The sequence below is a fragment of the Marmota marmota genome, unplaced genomic scaffold, assembly GCF_001458135.2.
Source record: "Marmota marmota marmota unplaced genomic scaffold, marMar, whole genome shotgun sequence".
Classification (NCBI taxonomy): Eukaryota; Metazoa; Chordata; class Mammalia; order Rodentia; family Sciuridae; genus Marmota; species Marmota marmota.
The window spans coordinates 1,845,513-1,867,059 of NW_026000102.1; the positions used below are offsets into that span (position 1 = coordinate 1,845,513).

Here is a 21,547-nt window from a genome sequence, read left to right on the forward strand (position 1 = left end):
CGACTGACTTCCAGCAAAACTGGGCATACCTGTGGACTGACCATGTTTAGTTGACTCTAAATGGAAATCTGGATTGAGCTCTGAGTGACTAGTTTCTGGAGAACCCACAGTGGCTCCCTCAAGAGGCCCTTGATGAAGGGCACAGCTTTCAACTGTACTGCAACTACTTCCTCTTTCCTGGGCTCAGTTACAAGGAAAGCTTGCTATCAGACTTTGCTGAGGAAACAAATTGATTGCTCTAGTCTGAGATTTGGCAAGGCAGGAATTATGCTGAGTCAATGTGACTAAACATCTGAACTTCCTCAGTCACCTCTGGGTAGGCACCGACTGCTCCAGCAAACAAGTAGAAATCTAATCATAAAGCCATTAGGGGTTTCTTTCTTTACTGTCACACACTGCGTGGACTTACCGTTTCTATGTTAAGCAACAGAAATAAACAAAAAACCAAAACTGCTTTCCCAGAGTATTGAAAACTATGGCCAAGTAGCTTAGGAGAGAGGGGCTGGGACCTGAGTGAGTGTCCCTCAGAGACACACATAATGCTGGAGCCAGAATTCACCCTGACCTGCTGTTTTTAGAAAATCCACAGATACTCGACATGTCATGCTTAAGAAAATCAACCCATGTTCACTTAAAAAATGTTCTGGCTTGCTGACTCCCAGATCCCAGATCAAAGCAAGGGCATGAATTCTACAAAAACAGCCTTCTAGGCACACCTCCCAGGGAGGAACCCTTTGACTTACAGAAGAGGGTGTGTGAGCACTCGTGGGTTGTCCAGACGTGAAAATCCCAGCCCTGCTGCAATTCCTATTACTGAACTGAAATGGCTGGATGCATGCAAGAAGGCACAATGCTCAAAAAATTCCTGAGACACGAATCCAAAAGCCAGAGGAGCAAGCACGCAAGGTACTCAGAAGAGCTACCCGGCTGTGTAGGGATGAGGAGGCCTGAAGGGAGACTGGAACCCTCCCCATGCGAACAAAAGTGGAATGACAAGAAGTCAGACCAACAAGTAATGTAGCAACATGAGCCCTGTTCCACTGACCTCCTGACTCTCGGTGCAGTCAGCTTTGCCAGCGACGTGCTGTCCTGGTTGAGGTCTATCTGTAAGGTACAATCAGCTTCCTGAGAACAAATTCAGGGATGATGATCCAGTTCAAACTGAACGTCCAGCAGGGTTCAAGGGAGACACGGCCCAATGTACTCTATTCTCTAGAGCTGACCTAACTTTCAAGACTATGAAGGCACCCAGTCAAGTGGGTCCCTCCATCCTGGTCTCCTCCCCAAAGCCAGTTTTCCTTCCCAGTCATTTCACTACAATTAGCACACAAACAGGCTGTGGCCCCATGTCCCCTTCCAGAAGGTTAACCCTTTTCTTCTCCCGTTTTAGTAAGTATCTCTGAAAGAATTGCCTGTTCTCCCTTGGAACTTGCAGCTGGAGTTTTTCTCCCAACAATACTCTGCTCACAGGTGACCTTGCTCTGGCAGAGGCACTTATTGTCCTCCCCTCACCCCCAGGATTGGGAAACAAATCCAGGGGCACTTTACCACTGAGCTACACCCACAGCTTTTTTGTTTGTTTGTTTTATTTTGAAATAGGATCTTACCAAGTTGCTGAAGCTGGCCTTAAACTCACAGTGCTCCCTGGCAGAGGCACTCCTGAGGCTCCATTCTAGACCCTTCTCTAAGTTTGGAATGAGACCTCAGACCTGGGTGGGCCAGTTGCCTTCTCCTCCTCAGGACCTCTGCTGCCTTCAGGGATTACACTGGACTGACCTCACCTGGAAGATCATGAAACAGGCCGTCCCAGGCCCTACCAAGACCACCTCAATCGGAATCTGCATTTTGGAATGGTGATCCCAGGTGATTCTGGTGCTTACTAAAGTTCCAGAGGTGCTACTCCAAATCCTTGAAAACTGAGTTTCAGTATCAGAAAACCCATTTTCCCTCAGACATAAGTTGCATCCTCTAATAGCAGTTTTATCACTAATAAAGGTGATATTTTGGTCTCCAATTGGCCTTATCTCACTTGGTTCTGAAACTGGGAAATAGTGATATGATTGGCTCCCCCAAACTTCCTCCACCTTCCTGTTGCTGAAACCTATGGTTCGCTGCTTCAGTTTATCGGCTGCACTGGACACAGTGATGGCATCCTGCATCTTCCAACACTTAGTGGCCACCTGTGGGAGACCAACCTTGCACTTGACTGAGTCACATTCCCCAGCTGGGTGCTGAGGCGCTCAGTCATAGAAATGTGGCAGAGCTTTCCCCACCCTTCTTGGGTTCGAGGGTCGGTGTCTTGTGCATGGGTGTGTCTTGCTACAGCCCCGTGAGTGGAGCTACGCTCACCTGTTCCTTTGTAATATAACCCCTTGCCCTGTTTAGGATAGAATCTTCCATGGAAGGGCCTTGTGTGTGTCCCCTTCTCTTACTGTGCCCTTGGGTGTGGCCTACCCAGGTGTCAGTCAACCTGCTGACAGTGGACATCATGAAGATAGACTCAGCCCCTGAAACCTGACCCCCTGCCTCATTTGAACAGCTTCTCCTCAATAAAAGGGGTCAGCGCGTGCTCTCGCTCTCTCTTCCTATGGACCTTTAAGGTCAGAGGAGCTGTCACAGCAAAAAAGGTATTTGTGTCTCTTGTGTGGTTATTTTGCACAGCCCAATTAGCCCAGTTCAACTGGAGTGACCCCTGAACCTTTTAGTCACGAGAACAGAAACCCGGCAGCTACCTGTCACTCTTTATGGCCACGCCTCTTCCTCTTCGCTGGACCAGTCTTCTCTCCCTGACTTCTACATGCTGGAGTGCTCTGGACTCTCCCCATGTTTCCAGCCTCTACCTTCCTTCGTCAAAGACCCTCTTTGAATACAACCAGTTTACCCAACTGTCCCGCAGAGTACACATTCAGGTGGAAGTGCTGGCATCTCAAAACAAACACGACCAACCCGACAGCTGTTCTTCTACCATTTTCTTCATCTTGGGAAATTGCTATGCTGTTCTTTTTGCCCAGGCACGCATCTTGTGATCTACTTTCCTCCTTTCTTTCTGACTCCACAAAAAGGCTCTGAGTAAATGTTGGTTCCGACTTGACAATGCTGGTGTCTCCGGACCCGTCCTGCTCTGACCTTGGTCTAGGCCACCATCATCTCCCCTGGAATACTCCTAGTTTGTTCCTTTCCTACTTTTGTCCCTCAACCCCCAGCAAGCTATCTTCCACTCGGCAGTCAGAATGGTCTTTTAAAAACACAAATAATAGGACCTGCCTCCTCATCTCAGAAACCTTCACTTGCTTCCCATTTCACTCTAATGAAGACCCAAGTCCATCCTAAGCCCTGACCCCTGGGACGTCCCCATCACTCCCCTAGTACTCATTCCACACCAGCAGTCTTGCTACTTCTGGAACCTACTTAGGACACTGTTAACCCTGGGGCTTAATTTTTCTGCTTGAGACCTCCTTGCCCAGGGATCTGGCGATTCAGGATTCTGCTTATACGCCATCTCCCAGGAGAGCCTTTCCTTTCTGCATGGTGTAAGCAGAGGCCTCCTCCCCATCCCTCTCATTTTCCACTTGGCTTTACTGTCCACTGTGACCCTTACTGCTTGACATTGTGAATGTTTTGCAGATACTGTCCCCCACTGGAACAGAGGCCACAGGTGCTTGCTCCGTGTGCTGCAGAATCACTGGCCGCCACACTGTATCAGCACAGGATCCCCATTCTCAAGTGCTGCTCATAGGAGAGCTTGTTAAAGTAAACTGACATGTTGATATTTTTTCAAATCCTCTTCCCAGCAAAGAAAAAACAAACAAAAACCAACACTCAACATAACACTAGTACATCATTGGTAGTTATATACAAAGAAAGGCTTCAGTTGGGCAGTGGCACACAACTGTAATCCCAGCAATGTGGGAGGCCGAGGCAGGAGAATTGCAAGTTTAAGGTCAACTCAGCAAGACCCTGTCCTAATAAAAAACAAATAGAAAAAGACTGGGTATGTAGCTGGGTGGTATAGCATTAGCCTAGCATGCTGGAGACCCTGTGTTTGCTCCCCAGTACCACAGACAAAAAAAGAAAGGTGTTGCAGGAGAGAAACACCAAATCTCTTAGCAAAAATAACTAATATATTTAAGAGGAAAATACTTTTAAACACCACCACCACATTAGCTTTACTGGTTATATAAGAAGCACTACTTTTTTTTTTTCTTTTCTTTTTTAGTTATAGGTGGACACAATATCTTTATTTTATTTTCATGTGGTGCTAAGGATCGAACCCAGTGCCTCTCGCACGCTAGGTGAGCGCTTTACCTCTGAGCCACAACCCCAGCCCAAGAAGCACTACTTTGAGTATCAGCAAGGAACCTGTAGGTCATAGCACCGTGATTTTTGTTTAATCTTTGCAAGTCAAGAGAAGAAATCTGTGTAATTACTTCTAAAGGATGTGAGAATAAATGCACATTGAGAGCCTTCTGATGCACTGGCTGTACCTTTATTATTTTTACCTTGTTCACTAATAGTTCTGTGATGTAGGTTACCATACACAGTTAGATACTATGTCTGCATTGCACACCTAAGGCTATACAGCAAAAGAATCAGAATTAGTACAAATACAAGAACTATATTTACATTCTGTATACTCAAGCTCCAAACATCAGATAGTATTTACAAAATAAAACATGAAAATGAAAATCCAAAATTAATAATGTACATTGTTGCTAATGTGCTCAACTCCTTCACTGGGGAGAGATCAGTTTGCAAAAGTCTTGGTTCAAAAAGGCCACTTATGCTTCATGGGTTTTGTTATAGCGTGTGAAGATGGTGACAAGAGACTTCAATCTCAACAGACAAGTACTTTAGAGCCACAGTGTCTTAAGACAATGCCTTAAACACAAGAAGGCTGGTGGATTCCTCAGGTGAACTGATGCCAGAATACACAGCATGAAAAGAAATGAACTGGAAGACACGGAAAAGCAGCACACAGCAGCCAGGGATCGGCAGGAGGCTAACCTCCGCTTGCACTTCCCACCTAAGCAGCCTTCTGGCTGTGAGTTGTTTGTTTTGTGGTGCTGGGGATGAAACCCAGGGCCTCAGGCATGACAGGCAGGCACTCTGCCACTGAGCCCCAGCCCAGCCTCTGGCTGTGCTTTTAACTTTTATCAATCTGATTTCTTCTTTTAAATGATCGGGGGCTTTCATAAGATTTTATAGGGCTCAAATACTAACTTCATAAATGGCCTTTTGAACAACAGCAGCAAATAATCTCTCAGCAAATGATCTCTGAGCTGCTCCACAGGGTCACGGTCTGGTCTGCAAAGCTGATGGGTCACGGGCCGTGGCAGACGGCTGCAGTGCACACATGCAGAGTCCTATTCAAACACATCCAGCAATCTCCTGAGAGCAGCAGCAGAATTATTCTTTTCTTCTTCAAGAGCAAGTTAATAATCACATTTTGAAAAGGAAACCCAAAGGAAATGCACAGGACCCAAGTCAAACAACCCCTGACACTGTCCAGGAGATCCCAAGCAGAGCCCAGCACCAGAGCAGGAGACATAGGAAGAGTTCCCACAGGTGCTGCACCCAAGAGAATCCTTCTCTTCCAGTCCAATGTGCAATTCATTATAGCTGTATAAATATACAAATACCTTACAAAATTAAATATCCCTGTAAATTAGATAAGAAGCAGCAGGCAATAAAGTCTTTGCTTTGGGATTTGTGCCAGGAGAAGTCACCTCAATTTTAGATCCCCAAAGACCTTTCAAAATGATCTAATTCACTCCTTCATCTAAAAAGCTGAAAAATCCATCCATCTCTAATGTGAGTAGCTATCTAAATTCTATATAGCTGGGTGGAGCAAGTAAAATAATAGTGGTTTCTTAGCTGTGAAAACTTCCTTCCTCACATCAACAATTTCTCCTTTTTAACCATGTGTTGGGTTCCAGGTGCCCACCCAGCCACCAGCAGCAGCCTGGCCTGTGCTCCTGACTGTGTGCAGGGGCTGGCTGGCCCCCCACAGTCCTGGCCTGAGAGCTGACTGACTCCCAGGGTGGCACACAGAAACAGGGACAGTCTGAGCACTGGTTTGGGGCTGGTTGTGAGGCCATCTTTCACTTTGGTAGGAGAAAGGAGGATGGGGAAGGGAGAGAAGTTTTAACTGTCACACGTTTTTCTGTGGCTGAGTTTTCTTTCTTGCCTTTTTGTTTATTTGAATGAATACTTTAAGTAAGAAAAAATAAATAAGCCACCTGAAAACGTAGTTACCTGATGGGTCAGATCTCTTCAAGTTTCCTGCCACCACAGCTACAGCTGGAGCTCCATAAACAGTCTACTCTAAACCCTCTCCCTAAGCTTCAAAGCAGAGACAGCCCTGTTTGGAATGGGAAACATGCATCTTGGAACTGTTCAACTGATCTGAATATAGGCCCCAAGAAAAGGAGTGGAACCCAAGGCTGTGTGTACCCATCAGCCATGGCAGAGGCTCCTGGGATGGGGGAAAGCATGCCTGACCAAGACCTCTTGCAGGACAGACCACTCTCCTACCTCTGATTTTCCAATGAGGCCTTCGTATTTGGGCGTGTGGTGAATACAGTCCAATTTGGCTCATTCTAATGTCTGACCCTCCAAAGCAAAGACTTTTCCAAGCCAGTTTTGAGTTAGACCAAAAAAAAAAAAAAAAATCATTTGTTTCAGTGTATCCCAATTTCACTCTTTCTACCTCCCCCTGCCTCAGACACGATCCTTCTGTCCAATTCAACAGCAGCAACACTGCTGATTTAATTTTACAAGTGACCTTCAAATTTCATCTTCATTTCCCTGAAATTATCTTCAGTTGCTATCCATGAAGCTGTCTCTCAGCAGACAGATCCTGCTGGACGGTGTGCGTGTCCAGCAGACCATGAAGACTTCTAACTACATTAAAACCTCACACACCGCTTAGGTAACAATATTAAAGTTAGTGACCCATGTTTAAAAATCCACAAATTTTGTTGATCACCTTTCAGATAAGTCTGACTTCTCTGCTTCTTTTATTAAGCTCTCCGTGATTCACTTTCCTCCTCTTTCCAAGGCAATCATAAGTGAGGCATGGAGACTGGCTCGTCAGAGAAGAGCCCAACCCAGACTAGACAGAGTTCAGAAGTGGAGCCTGGATGACAAGCCTCCCTAGTGACTGGATGTGAGAGCTCTTGACCTACTGGAAAGTAATTCAGCTCCCCACTACCTGAGAGTGCCCAAGAGCCCTCACTCCTGTCAGACGGAGAGCACAGGCCTGTTCCTGGAAGCCTGAGCAGTGGTGAAGTAGAGGTGAGCAGGGGAGTGAAGGGTGGCAGGGAGCAACCCCGAGTCACTGGCAAAGCACCTCAAGGACATGGGGGCTTTCTTTAACCCCAGTCATTCCTACAGAACCCACTGGCAGTTGACAGGAGCAGCGTTATCTTCTATGCTGGTCTTTGGAAATGGAAGGATCTGGTCTGTCAGCAGGAAAGGAGACTGTTGGCAGTGAGCACCCTCCTTTCTCCTTGGGTGGTATTTCTACACTACATGGAGGAGATAGTAACAGAGGAGGAGAGACAGGGCAGGGTACAGCAGCAAACTGTGGGGAAGGGCTCACTCCACCCTATTCTTTGTCCCCAGGTCTGTCTTGTTTTGTTTGGAGAGGTGGTGGGAGTTGGTCTTAATCTTGGGATCCAGAAAGTCAAGACTGCCATGTTTGCTCATTTATGAGTACAGGGTGATGAGCTACTGGATGCACAGGCAGATTTCCACATTTATACTGAAAGCTGCACTTTGATCAAAAGGAGCTACAACATCAAGTCCCTAACTCAGCATCAAGTTTATCACTCCCCCTTGTGGGAAATGTGTGCATGACGCTGCTCTAATTCATAATGTGTCCACTGTCATCCTTAATGCCAACAACAGAACTCAGAAACTCCTGAGCAAGAGCCTTCCTCTCAGTAGGGAAAAGCAGTTCACAAAGGTCCCTCTGACTGCTGCCTTCATGGCCCACTGCAGGTCCTGTGTCTTGTGAGCCCACTGCACCCTCGGCCTGTCCCTTCCCACAAGGCCAACAGCAACAATGGCCCAAGCCTACTGAAAAGGCTCCTCTTGCAGCTCCCATTCCATGAAATCCTGTAACTGTACTCTGGGTAAGCCCCCAGCTTGACTCAGAATCTTAACTGTCCCATTCTTGAGCCCACTAGAACTTTTTCCCTGAATGGAAATACAGGGATTGGCCACAGAAAAAAAGAGACAGAAGGGAGGGGGGGGAAATATAAATTTTTTTTCTCAGGGTCTAACAAGGCCAGATTTTTCCTCCCTTAGTCTCTAAGCCACCCAAGAAAATATTAATGCTATCACAGAAAAAAAGAAAAAAAAAGAAACCTTGAAAAACAGTCAGAGGTATTATCCAAAGACAACAGTGAGACCTCAGTGGTGGTCATGATGGGCCCTTTCATACAAAAGGCAGCCAAAGTACACCAAAAAAATAACGTGGAGACTCACTGGATCCCCTCAGGTGTGTGTGTATATAGGTGCGCACTGCTGTTAATCTTTTTTCCTTTCATTAGGCCACATGCTACTAACAAGATTCTTAGCACAAGAAAAAAGGAAAGAGTACAGAGCCATGAAGATGGGCAACAGGAGAACTAGAAAAAGTGCTGGACAAGGAGGGAAAAGTAGTTAAGCACAGGGTCACATACAGGAGCAACCGTCAAGAATCACAAAGAGAATGAGAGGTAACACTTCCTTTATCTCTCGAAGGCGAGTGCAGCTTAGTATTTCGGCTGGCTTGTGCATCTGCGGGACAGTTTAGACCTGTGGGACAAATGGGAGGCAGGATCAGCAAACTGGATCTAGGTGTCCTCATCTCACAGGTCTTTTTCCTCTGCAGGACCAGGTCTTCTGGGACCTTGAATGAATGCTAGGCTGAGGTCCTACCCACTCTGGGGACCCTGTGACACTAGCCTCACTGAGGACCTGTGGCTGAATCACAGGGCTGAATGGTGGGAGATATTAAGGTCCTTACAATCTTCCCTTTCCTTGGTGCCCTGAACCCCACCTGCAGACCTTGAGAACAAAAAAAGGAGATCAACGGGTACACGTGTGACCAGAGTCTCCTTGGTGACCAGGATACAAAAAGGTACCTTAAGGAAAGGAGAGGCCTCATCACCACTATACAGTTCATTGCAGTCCTGCTCTCCCTGCACCTCAATGTTTCCTATTTATGTGGATATCTCTGAAGCCAAAAGTCCAGGGGAGAAAGCAAACAGAAGAACTTCTTACCGTATTGTGCCAGCAAGGAGTGGGTTAAAGGCATATAACCAGTCATTCATGTCTTTGTCATTAAGAGCCTGCAGAAGGACCCCACGATGCTTTGTGCATACAACAAAAGTGTTAGGTGTCTGAAAGAGAGAGGTAGAGAAGAAGGTTGCTGCATGGAACAAGCAGTGGGGACCATCCTGCCACATTTGCCAGATTCACAGGGTATAAAGAGCTTCAGGCTGAAAGCTCAAGGAATTCAAGTCTACAGGAGGATCCATACCACACAACAGAACCTTAAACTCAAAAGGGAAGGCACGTGTGGCAGTGAAAAGCCAGGGCAGAGCAGGACTGACCTTCACCATGGCCTGCTGGTCCTCGCTGTATTCCACCTGTGCTGTGGACAGGTTAATGATGCCACGCTCCACGGGGTCCTTGTCACTGTTATAGATGAAGACGTAAGGGCGGCGGACCACAACAAAATGTTTAGCCCAGTTGCTGGAAAGTGGCTCCTTGAAATGCAGATATCCTTTCTTAGAGACCACTGAGCTAAAAGGACAGTACAAAAAAGTTAGTTTCTCACAAAAAGAAAATGATCATATGCTGAGCATGAGATGATGCATGCCTATAATTCCAGTCAACTGGGAGGCTGAAGCAGGAAGATTGCAAGTTCAAGGCCAGCCTCAGCAACTTAGCAGGTCCTAAGCAACTTAGTGAGACCCTGTCTCAAAATAAAAAATAAAAAGGGCCAGGGATGTGGCTCAGTGGTAAAATGCCCTGGGTTCAGTACCCAGTTCCACAAAACCAGAAAAAAGACAGACAATCATGAGCTGAGCACTATTAATGGTCTTTTTGCCCTAGATTATTTTCTGCCAAATTAATATAGCAAAAGAGCAAAAAGTGCCCCAACACCATGCTGTGTCAGATGCCGATGCCTGATGAGGTGTAGCTGGGGCAGAAATCCAGTCTGGCTCCTTCCCCAGATTCAAAGTACACTAGACTACAACAGGCTCACACACATGAGTTGGAAGTCAATTCTTCTTGCTAATTTTTTATATCTAGTATCCCTGGGGAATAGAGTACTTACCCTGGTCTAATTTCTTCAATATCTGGAACGAGATTGAGAAATTCATTTTTTCCTGCTCTGGCCAAATAGGGTGTTTCCACAGCTGGAACAATCTGAAACTGTTCAAATTCTGGGCAGGGACTAGAGGCTCGGGAATTGGCTTCTGGGGTCCTTTAAAAGAGAGAGGTTAGAAAGAAAAGGGTAATGAGAGTCTCAGTAAGGCCAAGCATCTTGGGCACAGCCACTTCTCCAGGAGGGTATGGCTCCTCTCCCTGAGCACTAGCTGCAAATGTCAGTTTCAGAGAACTCAGCTGAGTAGACAAGCTCCTATCAGAAAGTCAACACTGAATTCTACTGGTTTCCTCCTAGAGTTGCAAGAGGTCACTGATAATCACTGAGTCTCAGTTTATCTTCTTAGCCTAAGGCTCTCTGAACACAAGTTGCTGAATGTGAACTCTATTCCCTTATGTTTCTTTTTAGTTCTGTAGTCAAACCTAGGGTGGTTTTCAAAATGTGGTCTCTATACTTGCCTGGCATGCATGAGGTCCTGGGTTCTAACCCTAGCACAGAGAATAAAAAAGTGGTCTCTGACTGACAGCAACAGCTTCATCTGGGAAACTGTCAGAAATTAAAATTCTTAAGATTCTAACAGATACCTCCAGCATCAGAAACTTTGGGTGGGGCCTGGCCATCTACAAGCCTTCTAGAGGATACCAATGCACTCAATCTGAGATCTCAATCTGCCTTAGGAGTAGCAGATAAAGTCAACAAATGGGAAGAACCTCGGTTCCTAATGGCTGTGCAAGCAGAGCTGCAACACTGAGCTGGATCAGTTCTCTTTACTGAGAAAGAATCTCCTAGGTTCTGTGTGGTATCTTCATAGAGCAGCTTAGCCTAAGATGGTATCTCACTGATTGTAAGAAACCTTTTTTTTCATAATTTATCACTTCTTAAATTACGATGCCTCTTACAGGTGATGGCATGTTAAACTGAATTAGTTTTTTTTTTTTCTTAGTGGCCTATAAAATAATCTTATAGTTGATGGCATCATCCTAAATTTATAACATTTAATGAGAAAAGGCTCCAGTGCATTTCTGAACATTGCCAGGGGGATGGCACTGCCCTCACTGAGAACCAGAGCTGGGGGAAGGCTGACATTTTCCTTGGTTCTTAGACTGACTTCTCTGTGAAATTTGGGTACTTACTTCTGATCCGCAGAGTTGCTCCTAGAGTCTACCAGAGAGGGGCAGGTGGAGGAGGGAGTGAGGGTAGCGCTGCTGAAACTGGACACAGAGGGATCCCGCCCAATTGGAGAGATATCAGACAACTGGAAGCAAAAAAAACCAAAGAACAAAAAATAGCCAGTGAGATTCAGGAGCAAATGGCTTCCTCTCGCCAGGCACAGTGGGGCACGCCTGCCATCCCAGCAACTCAGGAAGCTGAGGTAGGAGGACTGCAAGTTGAGTTAGACTAGGTAACTTAGCAAGACCCTGTTAAAGATCAAAAATAGAAAGGGCTGGGAATTTAGCTCAGTGGCAAGGCACCCTTGGGTTTAATCTCCTGTACCATAATAAATCACAAGTAAATAAAAAAATAAATTTTGAAAAGCTACCTTTGCCAGTCTTTGATAACCATTGACTTCCTTTCATAAATCTTCAGAAGATCACTTAATAAACCTACAGATGGGGCAGTGGTGCACACCTGTAATTCCAGCTACTCAGGAGCTGAGAGGAGGGATTACAAGTTCAAAGTCAGCCTCAGCAATTTAGCGAATCCCTAAACAACTTAATGAGATCCTGTCTCAAAATAAAAAAATAAAAAGGGCTGGAGGTGTAGCTCAGTGGTAGAGCACCCTTAGGCTCAGTCTGAAGAGCTGCCAAAAATAAAAAGCATGCACATAAAAAATTATTATTGTCAGTAAATAAATCAAACAAAAATTCAAAAAGAGAAAGTAAATAAGTCTACAAATATTTTATAGACTGAACACAACATTAGGAATCAAGACATTTACAAAAGAGGGGGCTACAAAGCACCTGCTGAGCATGTGGGAGTCCCTAGGAGAAATAAGAGAAAGGGGGAAAAAAGATGGGAAGGGAAGAGGGGGAAAAAAAGCAGGGTGGGAATGTAGTTCAGTGGGTAAGTGCTCCTGGGTTCAATCCCCAGCAGCAAAATAAAATAAAATTAAAATAAATAAATAAATAAATAAATGCATACAAGCTGCCTCTGCCATAGGCATTAACAATTAGTGCCTTCCCTTCATAAAGTTTTAGGGATAAGGGATACAGCTTAGTGTAGAATACTTGCCTAGCACATGTTAAGGCCCTGGGTTTGACCTCTAGCATCACACACACAAACTCAAAAAAAAAAAAAATTGAGGGGTGTATTTCAATGGTAGAATGTTTTTCTAGCATGCAAGAGGCCCTGGGTTTTATCCCCAGCACCATTTAAAAAAAAGAAAGACATTTACAAAAGAAGTAAAGCTGTTTTTTAAATATTTCTATGGCCCTCTGACATTAATTAAATAACATTATGCATGCATGAACCCAAGCAGCCACCACATGCTATGTGTTGTACTAAGAACACAGTAGAGGTCCTGCTCTCCTATGTCCTGCTCTGGAGTTTACATTTTAGCAGAGAAGGCAGACAATAAACCACTGAACAAACGCTTTTAAAAGTGCTGTTTGGGGACTGGGATGTGGCTCAATGGTACAGCACTTGCCTAGCATATGTGAGGCACTGGGTTCAATTCTCAGCACCACTTATAAACAAATAAAGGTCCATCAATAACTAATAAAAATATATTTTTAAAGAGTGTTGTTTAGTAACTGGGTGCAGTGTGGTACATGCCCATAACCCCAGCAACTTAGGAGGCCAAGGCAGAATTCTAAGTTTGAGGCCAGACTCAGCAACTGGGAGAGATCCTGTCTCCAAATTTAAAAAAGGTAGAAGGGGTGGGGGCTGGGGATGTAGCTCAGTGGTACAGCACCCCTGGGTTCAATCCCCAGTACTGCAAAAAGGTAAAGGGAAAAAAAAAAAAGGTACCAGGTAATAATAAGCACTACAGTGAAAAATAACATAGTGTGGTGTGGAAAGTTGAGAGGGCGGCCAGCTTGCGATTGGGCAGTTAAGGAGGCCTGCTCCACACAGACAATCTTAGACCCCTGCAAAGACCCCTGGCAGGAATGAGCTGGGAGTGTTTAAAGAACAGCAAAAAAGCTCATGCTGATGAAGATAGAGTGAATGACATAGTTCTCTGAAGTGTTTTCCTCACTCTTTGCTGAACGCACTGGGTTTTTTGCCACCAAGAAAAAGCCTTAAGACTTTCTTGTGCCTTGTCATACACAAACATATCACCGTCTACAGAATATTCTTCTCCAAGGGATTTAAGGAGAATCCCAAAATGTTTTTCCTCTGATAATCACTGTAAGGGACACATACATTGTTATCTTCAGAAGTCAGTGTTCTGACTTTGAAAAACCAGATACATTTTCAGACATAATGGTCACATATCAAGCCATCTAAAAGCATCAAAAGCCAGGGACAAAATCTGGAACGCTGAAGAGAAACTGGTAACCAACACACTGGCTAATGATGATGGCTTCAAGGTGCTCACCTTACAGTCACTGATGCTGCCATGAACTTGGTTGAATTCTCGATTAAAAGTATGGGTGAGAAGCTGCAGGCACTAAAGAAGAGAAAGAGAAAATGAAGTTGAACTTAAGACTTCATTGGCTAAACAAAGCCTGGGATGCAAGGTAGGAGGGGAACTGACACACCTAAAACTCATGCTGGGGCTCAGATGTTACCCAGACAGCTATGGAAATTAACTACATATACAACAAGGGAAGTCCGGTATATGTCTAATAAAGATGATAAAATAAATAGATCTAGATGGGCAAAGTGACACATGCCTGTAATCTCAGCAACTTGGAAGGCTGAGGCAGGAGAATTGCAAGTTTGAGGCTAGCCTCAGCAATTTAGTGAGGCCCTATGCAATTCAGTAAGACCCTGTCTCAAAATAAAAAAATAAAGGCTGGGCATGTGACTCAGTGGTTAAGCAACTGTGGGTTCAATCCAAAATAAATACCTAATAATAATACCAAAATAAATACATAATAATAAATAAATAGATTTAAAAAGTTATTTTCAGCAGGATGCAGTGGCATACACCTGTAATCCCAGTTGTTCAGGAGGCTGAGGCAGGAGAGTCCAAGTTAAAGGCCAACATGGGCAATTCAGCAAGATAAAATAAAAAATAAAATGTGCTGGGAACACGGCTCAGTGACAAAATGCTCCTGGGTTCAATTCCAAGTACCTAAATAAACAGCCATTCTCAACACAACAAAAGTGAATTACTGCCAGGCACAGTGGTGCATGCTTGTAATCCCAGCATTTGGGGAGACTAAGACATGAAGACCACAAATTCAAGGCCAGTCTCAGCAACTTAGCAAGACACATCTCAAAATAAAAAAGGGTAGGTTAAGTATCTCTGGGTTCAACATCGGTTTTTTTTTTTTTTCTTTTTTTTTTTGGTTATTGGGGATTGAGCTCAGGGGGTTTCAAGCACTGAGCTACATCCTCAGCCCTATTTTGTATTTAATTTAGAGACAGGGCCTCACTGAGTTGCTTATGCCTTGCTTTTGCTGAAGCTGGCTTTGAACTCAAGATCCTCCTGCCTCAGCCTTTGGAGCCGCTGGGATTACAGGCATGCACCACCATGCCTGGAGGGGTTCAAACAAAAAGTGGATTACTGCAAACACCATAGTATGTAAATGCTTATGAATGTAATAGCACTCCTTTAATTCTCAATACACGGAGACTTCTGGATGGACAAGTTTTCCTAAACAAACTAGAAGACTATTAGGTTAAGAAGTTGCCTAGCAACTATACACCTGGGAGTCATCCTCAATAACCCTCTTTTTTCCCACCACATCTGATCAGATTCCCCCTTCCTCTTCATCCTCATTTAAAAGGCTTAAACATGCCAGGTGCAGTGGCTTATGCCTGTAATTCCACCAACTTGGGAGGCTGAGGCAGGAAGATCCCAAGTTTGAGGTCAACCTCAGCAATAAGTGAGACTGCTCAAAATTTAAAAAATAAATAAAAAGGGCCAGGGGAACTGACCCCTTCTACCACCCAACAAAAAAAGGTTTCAAGATGGGTCTGGGGATGTAGCTCAGTGGCAGAGTGCCTGCCTAGCATGATCAGGTTCTGGTTTAAATCCCCAGTACTGAGCCCCCACCTGAAAAAAAGCGTTCATCATTTCTTATTGGATTACTATATGAAAAGAGGTCTTCCTTTCTCAGTGATTCTTTTCACTACTATTCCATTCTTTTTATTGCTGCCAGGGAAATCTTTCTCAAAAAATAATTTTTAAGGGCTGGGGATATGGCTCAGTGGTAGAGTGATTGCCTAGAATGTTTGAGGCACTGGGTTTGATTCTCAGCACCACATAAAAATGAATAAATAAAATAAAGGTACTGTACCCATCTACAACTAAAAAAGAATAAAAAAATAATAATGTTTAGGGGCTGTGGCTGTGGTTCAGCAGTAGTGCACTTGCCTGGCATGTGTGAGGCACTGGGTTGGATTCTCAGCACCACATTAAAATAAATAAATAAAATAAAGGTCTATCAACAACTAACAAATATTTAAAAAAAATGTTTAAAATATTTCCACATTGGCTAAGGGTATAGCTCAGGGGTATTTCTGGGTTCAATATGAATGAGACTCTGGGTGTGATTCCCAGTACTGGGGGTGGGGGAAAAGCCTATACCACTCCCAAGATCCACTTGAAATTTTAGTGTCACACATAGTACCCTCTCTTATCTCCCACCCCTCTTGCACATGAATTCCCTAAGACTGATTATAGAGAAGTCTGCTGGCTCTGTCCTGTATGTCCTTATAAGCCTTCCCCTAAGAGAAACACGCCTCTGTTGTATGTTGGTTGCCCATAATCTTATGCATAAAGCAGGAATTGAGTCTTATTTACTTCTACATTCAGAGTATAAGCATAGACCTTGAACCAGTGTCTCTCAAAGAAAGTGATGAAAATGAATAAACTGCAAGATTAGCTCAGAGCCTTGAGGTAGGAATGCTCAGCCAGGAGGAAGGAGTTCTCACCTTGGTAGCCAGCTCTTTCTCACGATCCACTAGGCTTTCAATGTCTGCGGAGTCATAGCCACTGCTCTCACTAGGTGTGATGGCACTTTCAAAGGTTGTGGTTGAGATCTGAGAGGAGATGCTGGTGGAGGTGCTGAGGGTCCCACTGCTGAGGCTGGGGGACAGCGAGTCACTCAGGGATTTGGGGATGCTATCACCAAGTCTTTCACGCAGCAGGAGGAAGTGGCGGGTTTTCTCTACCTAAGAAGATCAACACTACTGCCTCAGCAAACACAAGGCTCATGAGGGTCTTAAGAAGCAAAATATTATGACTTCATCATCACAGAAAACTGAAAAGCCATGATCACACGGCAAAGCCAGAGGTTAAGGACTGGGATTGTGCCATCCTGCAGCCGAGTTCTTGCCCTTGGCCCCTCCTGCCCTTGGATACCTCATGCAACAGCTCCAGCTTCTCCAGTTCCCACTGATGCTCCAGGATGAGGCTGTCTCCACGTGGCCGCCAACCTGCTAAATTCTCTTCTCCCCGCACATATGCCACCGAGGTATCCAAGACTTTTCTCCTCCTCCTCTGCATACCTAAGACAGAGGGAACATTTTTTCTTCTCAGAGAAAAATTCAATTCCAACTTTAGTTCAAATGAGTTGTTAATTCTTTTTTTTTTTGGCAGTGCCGTAAATCCTATCCAGGGTCCCACACATGAGAATTACTAATCATTATACATAATAAGCTAACTATGATTTCAAGATCCATAAAATTTTGTTTATTAATACAAATTCACACATTTCTCTCAAAGCAACTCTCTAAACTTTTTTTTTTTGGTGTGGTGCTGAACTTTTTAAAAAACTGAGTTTTATATTCTTTGATAATTATGAAGATTGAAATACAATGTGAGAAAATGCTCAAGTTTTGTGTTAAGTGAAAATACAGAGATGTTAAGTAGTCTGTACACTATGATTCTAAATGCATTAAAATATATCCATATGAAAAGAGTGGAAAGGGACTGCACACACACATTTAGTAGTTCAATGGTGGTAGATGACAGATGGCGTTAACCTCCATCATTTCTAATTATTCCTTCATTTATTTATTGCAGTACCGGGAATTGAACACAGGGCCTATGCATCCTATACAAGTACTCTATCACTGAGTTATACCCCAGCTCTTTTTATTTTTTTATTTTGAGACAGTATCTCACACTAAGTTGCCCAGAATTTGCAATCCTCCTGTCTCAGCCTCCTGAGTAGCTGGAATTATGAGAATCACCATTCCTGGCTTCCCATTTATTTTTCATAAATGATACACTAATTCCACAAAGGAAATACATGAACTTATATTATTCTTTTTCTAAATCTTTCCTGTGGGCCCTGACTCCTTTTCCATGTATGTTATCTAAAATGACTCAAACTACTAGGCTGGGAATATAGCTCAGTGGTAGACCACTTGCCTAGCATGAGCAAGGCAGGCCCTGGGTTTGATCTCCAGAACCACAAAAAATATAACAAAATAACTCAAATGCTCATTAATCAAATATTTTTTAAATGATTTTTTTGGGGGGGAGAGAGAGAGAGAGAGAGAGAATTTTAATATTTATTATTTTTTAGTTTTCGGCAGACACAACATCTTTGTTTGTATGTGGTGCTGAGGATCGAACCCGGGCCACATGCATGCCAGGCGAGCGCGCTACCGCTTGAGCCACATCCCCAACCCAAATCAAATATTTTTAAAAAACCTGTGCAAGGACAGGGGTATAAGTGGTAGAGTGCTTGCTTGGTATGTGTGAGGCCCTGGGTTCAATCTCCAGCATTGTAAACAACCAAAAACCCTGTGCTATGGTTTGAACATCTCCCCAAAACTTATGCTGAGACATATGGTGGTGCACACCTTTAATTCCAGTAACTCTGGAGGCTGAGATAGGAAGATTCCAAGTTGGAGGCCAGCCTCAGCAACTTGGCAAAGCCCTGAGCAACTTAACGAGACCCTGTTTCAAAATAAAAAAGGGCTGAGGATATAGCTGATGACAAAGTGCCCTTGAGGTTCAATCCTCAGTACCAAAAAGCTCCCACAAAATTCATCTTAAAATTTAACTGCCATTGTGATAGTATTAAGGGGTGAGACCTTTAAAAGGTGATTATAGCTTAATATTGTTATCTTGGGAGTGAGCTAGTTATGAAAAGGAGAGTTTGGGCCCTCTCCCCTCTAGTTTCTGATGCTATAGGTCTGGGTTAGAGTCTGAAGAATTTGATTTTTTTTTTTCTTTTGAATCTAGGGCCTTGCAAATACTAGGCAAGCATACGACTATTGAACTACATCCCCAGCTCAGAATGTGAATTTTTGACAATTTTCCAGGTGAAGCTGCTGCTGTTTCTGCTCAATAATGTATTACACCAAGTTATCTTTGGGCTAAGGTGGTGAGGGAAGTGGTTACAGTTTTGAAGTCAAATTCATTCTAATTCACTCAAAAGTTTTATATTTCCCGGCCTAGCAACATTTTGTTTGATATAATTTTTGAAACTATTTTACATATCAAAGACCAAACAATATTGCAATTCTGAAAAAGGTAATTCTTACCACCATCACTAAAGTTGGTTTGTAAAATATACATGTTTCTAAAATTTTTTCATCTAGCTACATAATTTTTTAATTTTTTTGTAACAGGGATTGAACCCAGGGGCACTTAATCACTGATCCACACCCCTAGCCCTTTTTTGTATTTTATTTAGAGACAGAGTCTTGCTGAGTTGTTTAGGGCCTTGCTAAGTTGCTGAGGCTGGCTTTGAACCACGATTCTTCTGCCTCAGCCTCCCAAGGTGCTGGGATCACTGGTATTCATTACCAAGCCCAGCCAATTTTTTTGTAATATACTTGAAACATATCAAGATATTATCACCTCTACAATCCATAGGCACTTACCCGGACTGCCTGTGTCTGCCATTTTGCATAAGCTGAGTTCATAAATTCCAGTGACTCGATTGCTATTTGAAAATAAAGTAAAACTGCTTCATTTCTTACAGCACAAAAATAGGAAAATCTCAATTCCACCTACTTAAATTCTTCTGTAGGGACTGTAACCCACCTCAAATATAACTACAGATATTTCTTATCAGTCACTGTTCTTTTCCTATTCTGAACTAAAGCAGTATATATATATATCTTAGGAGGAGCTTGTTTTTATCTCAGTCTTTTGATAGCTACATTAATAGGATAATAAACTAGAAAATTCATAACACAAATGTAAAAACTAAAAAATTTGCTTTTTGTTAACATAAGAGAGAATAGATGAGGGGGAAAATGTCTGACTGGAATGAAATGACATACAACACATTCTGGGGATCATGAGTGAGAAGGGATATACCTTAAATATGCCTAATATTAAAAAGAAAAAAATCCCAATGATAATCTGTTAGAAATAGTAATAGTGCCATTCAGTCCTGCAAAGCTGTTTGGGAAATGTTTACAATGTAATATTCTTCCTTTCTTTATTAGCTTGTCCATCCATCAACATTTTATTAAATGCCAGATGCACGTCACTGTACTTCAGCTATCAGTTACTCAAATGGTTTATAATTTGTAAACTAACCATAAAACAGCAAGCTGGGGAAGACTAATGACTGCTGATTCTATTGTACTGGTCAAAGGAACTGACAGGTAAACATCTCAAAAACTTACGAATCTGGTGACTTTGAGTAGCCACTGCCAAAGAGGCTGCGCAGAGAGCGTGGAGGTGAGATCTTGGCATCTCGGGAATAGAAGACCATGCACACATCCTTGGTGACGACAGCTGGCTGGATGCAATGATCCAACTGGAAGCACACAAAAGCAGGTGCTATGTAAATGCAGCAGAGTACCTGTGACCACAGGCTGTGCAGTAGCATATTTGGAAAGCTAGATTTGGAGATGGCAAGGTTTCAGAGCCACCAATTATTTAAATAGAAACTGAATAGATAATATGTGCAAGGTCAGCATATAATCTCAGAGGAAAATATAGCTCAGTGTTAGAGCACTTGCCCTACCACTGTTCAACAGATGAGCAAACTGAGGCACAGAGATTTTTCAAAACAAGGATTTGAACTCAGGGTGTTTTCAGGCTTTCGACTGTGGAACCACTCCTATGCTCTGCCACAGCCATGAAAACAAAGAGGTGCTATTTTTTTAAAGTCATACATTCTTTAAAAGAATGGAAACTGGGTTACTAAAGCATAAGCCATCATAAAATTTGGGATCTTTTGACTAAATAGAGAGCAAGAACACAAACTAATATAACAATCAACAAAGTATAATGAAGCATATAATTTAAGGATGTGGAGGAAGAAAGGAGGATGAAATACGTCAATCTTCCCTGACTGACTCTATAACTTGCCCAATGCTCTGGGCTGGATACTCACAGTCCTTGAAGTTCTGAGTCTACTCACCTCTAGGTAGGCTGACAAGGTCATGTAGATCTTTTCTCCATAGGGTGTCACTCGGTTCAGAAGAAGGGAGTTATGCAGGGAGCTGTCCCATACTGCCTCAAAACGGTAGAAAGTCCTGAGGTCAGAAACACATGAGGGCATCAGCCAAGAGCAGCTGTTGATACTGTAGTCCAGGTTCTGCTACTGTCAGTAATCCTAAGGAATCCTACACCAGCCATCAACACTTTTATTTATTACCCTCATCTCCTAGGAGGAAAAGTAGGTCCTTATCCTCTTGCCCCACCCATCATTAAGGTATACTTGGCAGTGCTCACATTGTTCTTCTTTTAGGACAAGCTTCTGTCTATGAACATAAAAACTGTGTGAGAAACTAAAGACATTAAGATGAGAAGAATAAGTGAGTATGCCTAAAATCCTAGAAAAACTAAGCAAGCTCCCCTGTCATTCAATGATGAAAGCAGATCTAATCATCACATCACCAGATCTGATCTTCATAGGTCAGCACTGCCAAGCCTCAGAAACATAAGAAATACAGGGGCTGGGATGTGGCTCAAGTGGTAGTGCGCTCGCCTGGCATGCGTGCAGCCTGGGTTCGATCCTCAGCACCACATACAAACAAAGATGTTGTGTCTGCTGAAAACTAAAAAATAAATATTAAAATTTTTCTCTCTTAAAAAAAAAAAAAAAAAAAACAAAAAAA

General features: G+C 43.4%; 1 protein-coding gene across 8 annotated transcripts in view; it reads right to left on the reverse strand.

Moving 5' to 3' along the window:
- Positions 1–4,467: 4,467 nt before the first annotated feature.
- Kif1b (kinesin family member 1B) overlaps positions 4,468–21,547 on the reverse strand; it is a 148,428-nt gene continuing 131,348 nt past the window's right edge. For all 8 annotated transcript variants that reach the window (XM_015501413.2, XM_015501410.2, XM_048783629.1 and 5 more), the window contains 11 exons: positions 20,848–20,962; positions 20,105–20,238; positions 19,349–19,410; positions 16,869–17,014; positions 16,439–16,678; positions 13,929–14,000; positions 11,521–11,642; positions 10,337–10,486; positions 9,606–9,798; positions 9,274–9,392; positions 4,468–8,805 (listed from right to left, as the gene is read on the reverse strand). In XM_015501413.2, coding sequence (XP_015356899.1) covers positions 8,763–8,805; positions 9,274–9,392; positions 9,606–9,798; positions 10,337–10,486; positions 11,521–11,642; positions 13,929–14,000; positions 16,439–16,678; positions 16,869–17,014; positions 19,349–19,410; positions 20,105–20,238; positions 20,848–20,962 — 1,396 coding nt within the window. In that variant the 3' untranslated portion in view covers positions 4,468–8,762. The remainder of the gene's footprint in view (positions 8,806–9,273; positions 9,393–9,605; positions 9,799–10,336; positions 10,487–11,520; positions 11,643–13,928; positions 14,001–16,438; positions 16,679–16,868; positions 17,015–19,348; positions 19,411–20,104; positions 20,239–20,847; positions 20,963–21,547) is intronic.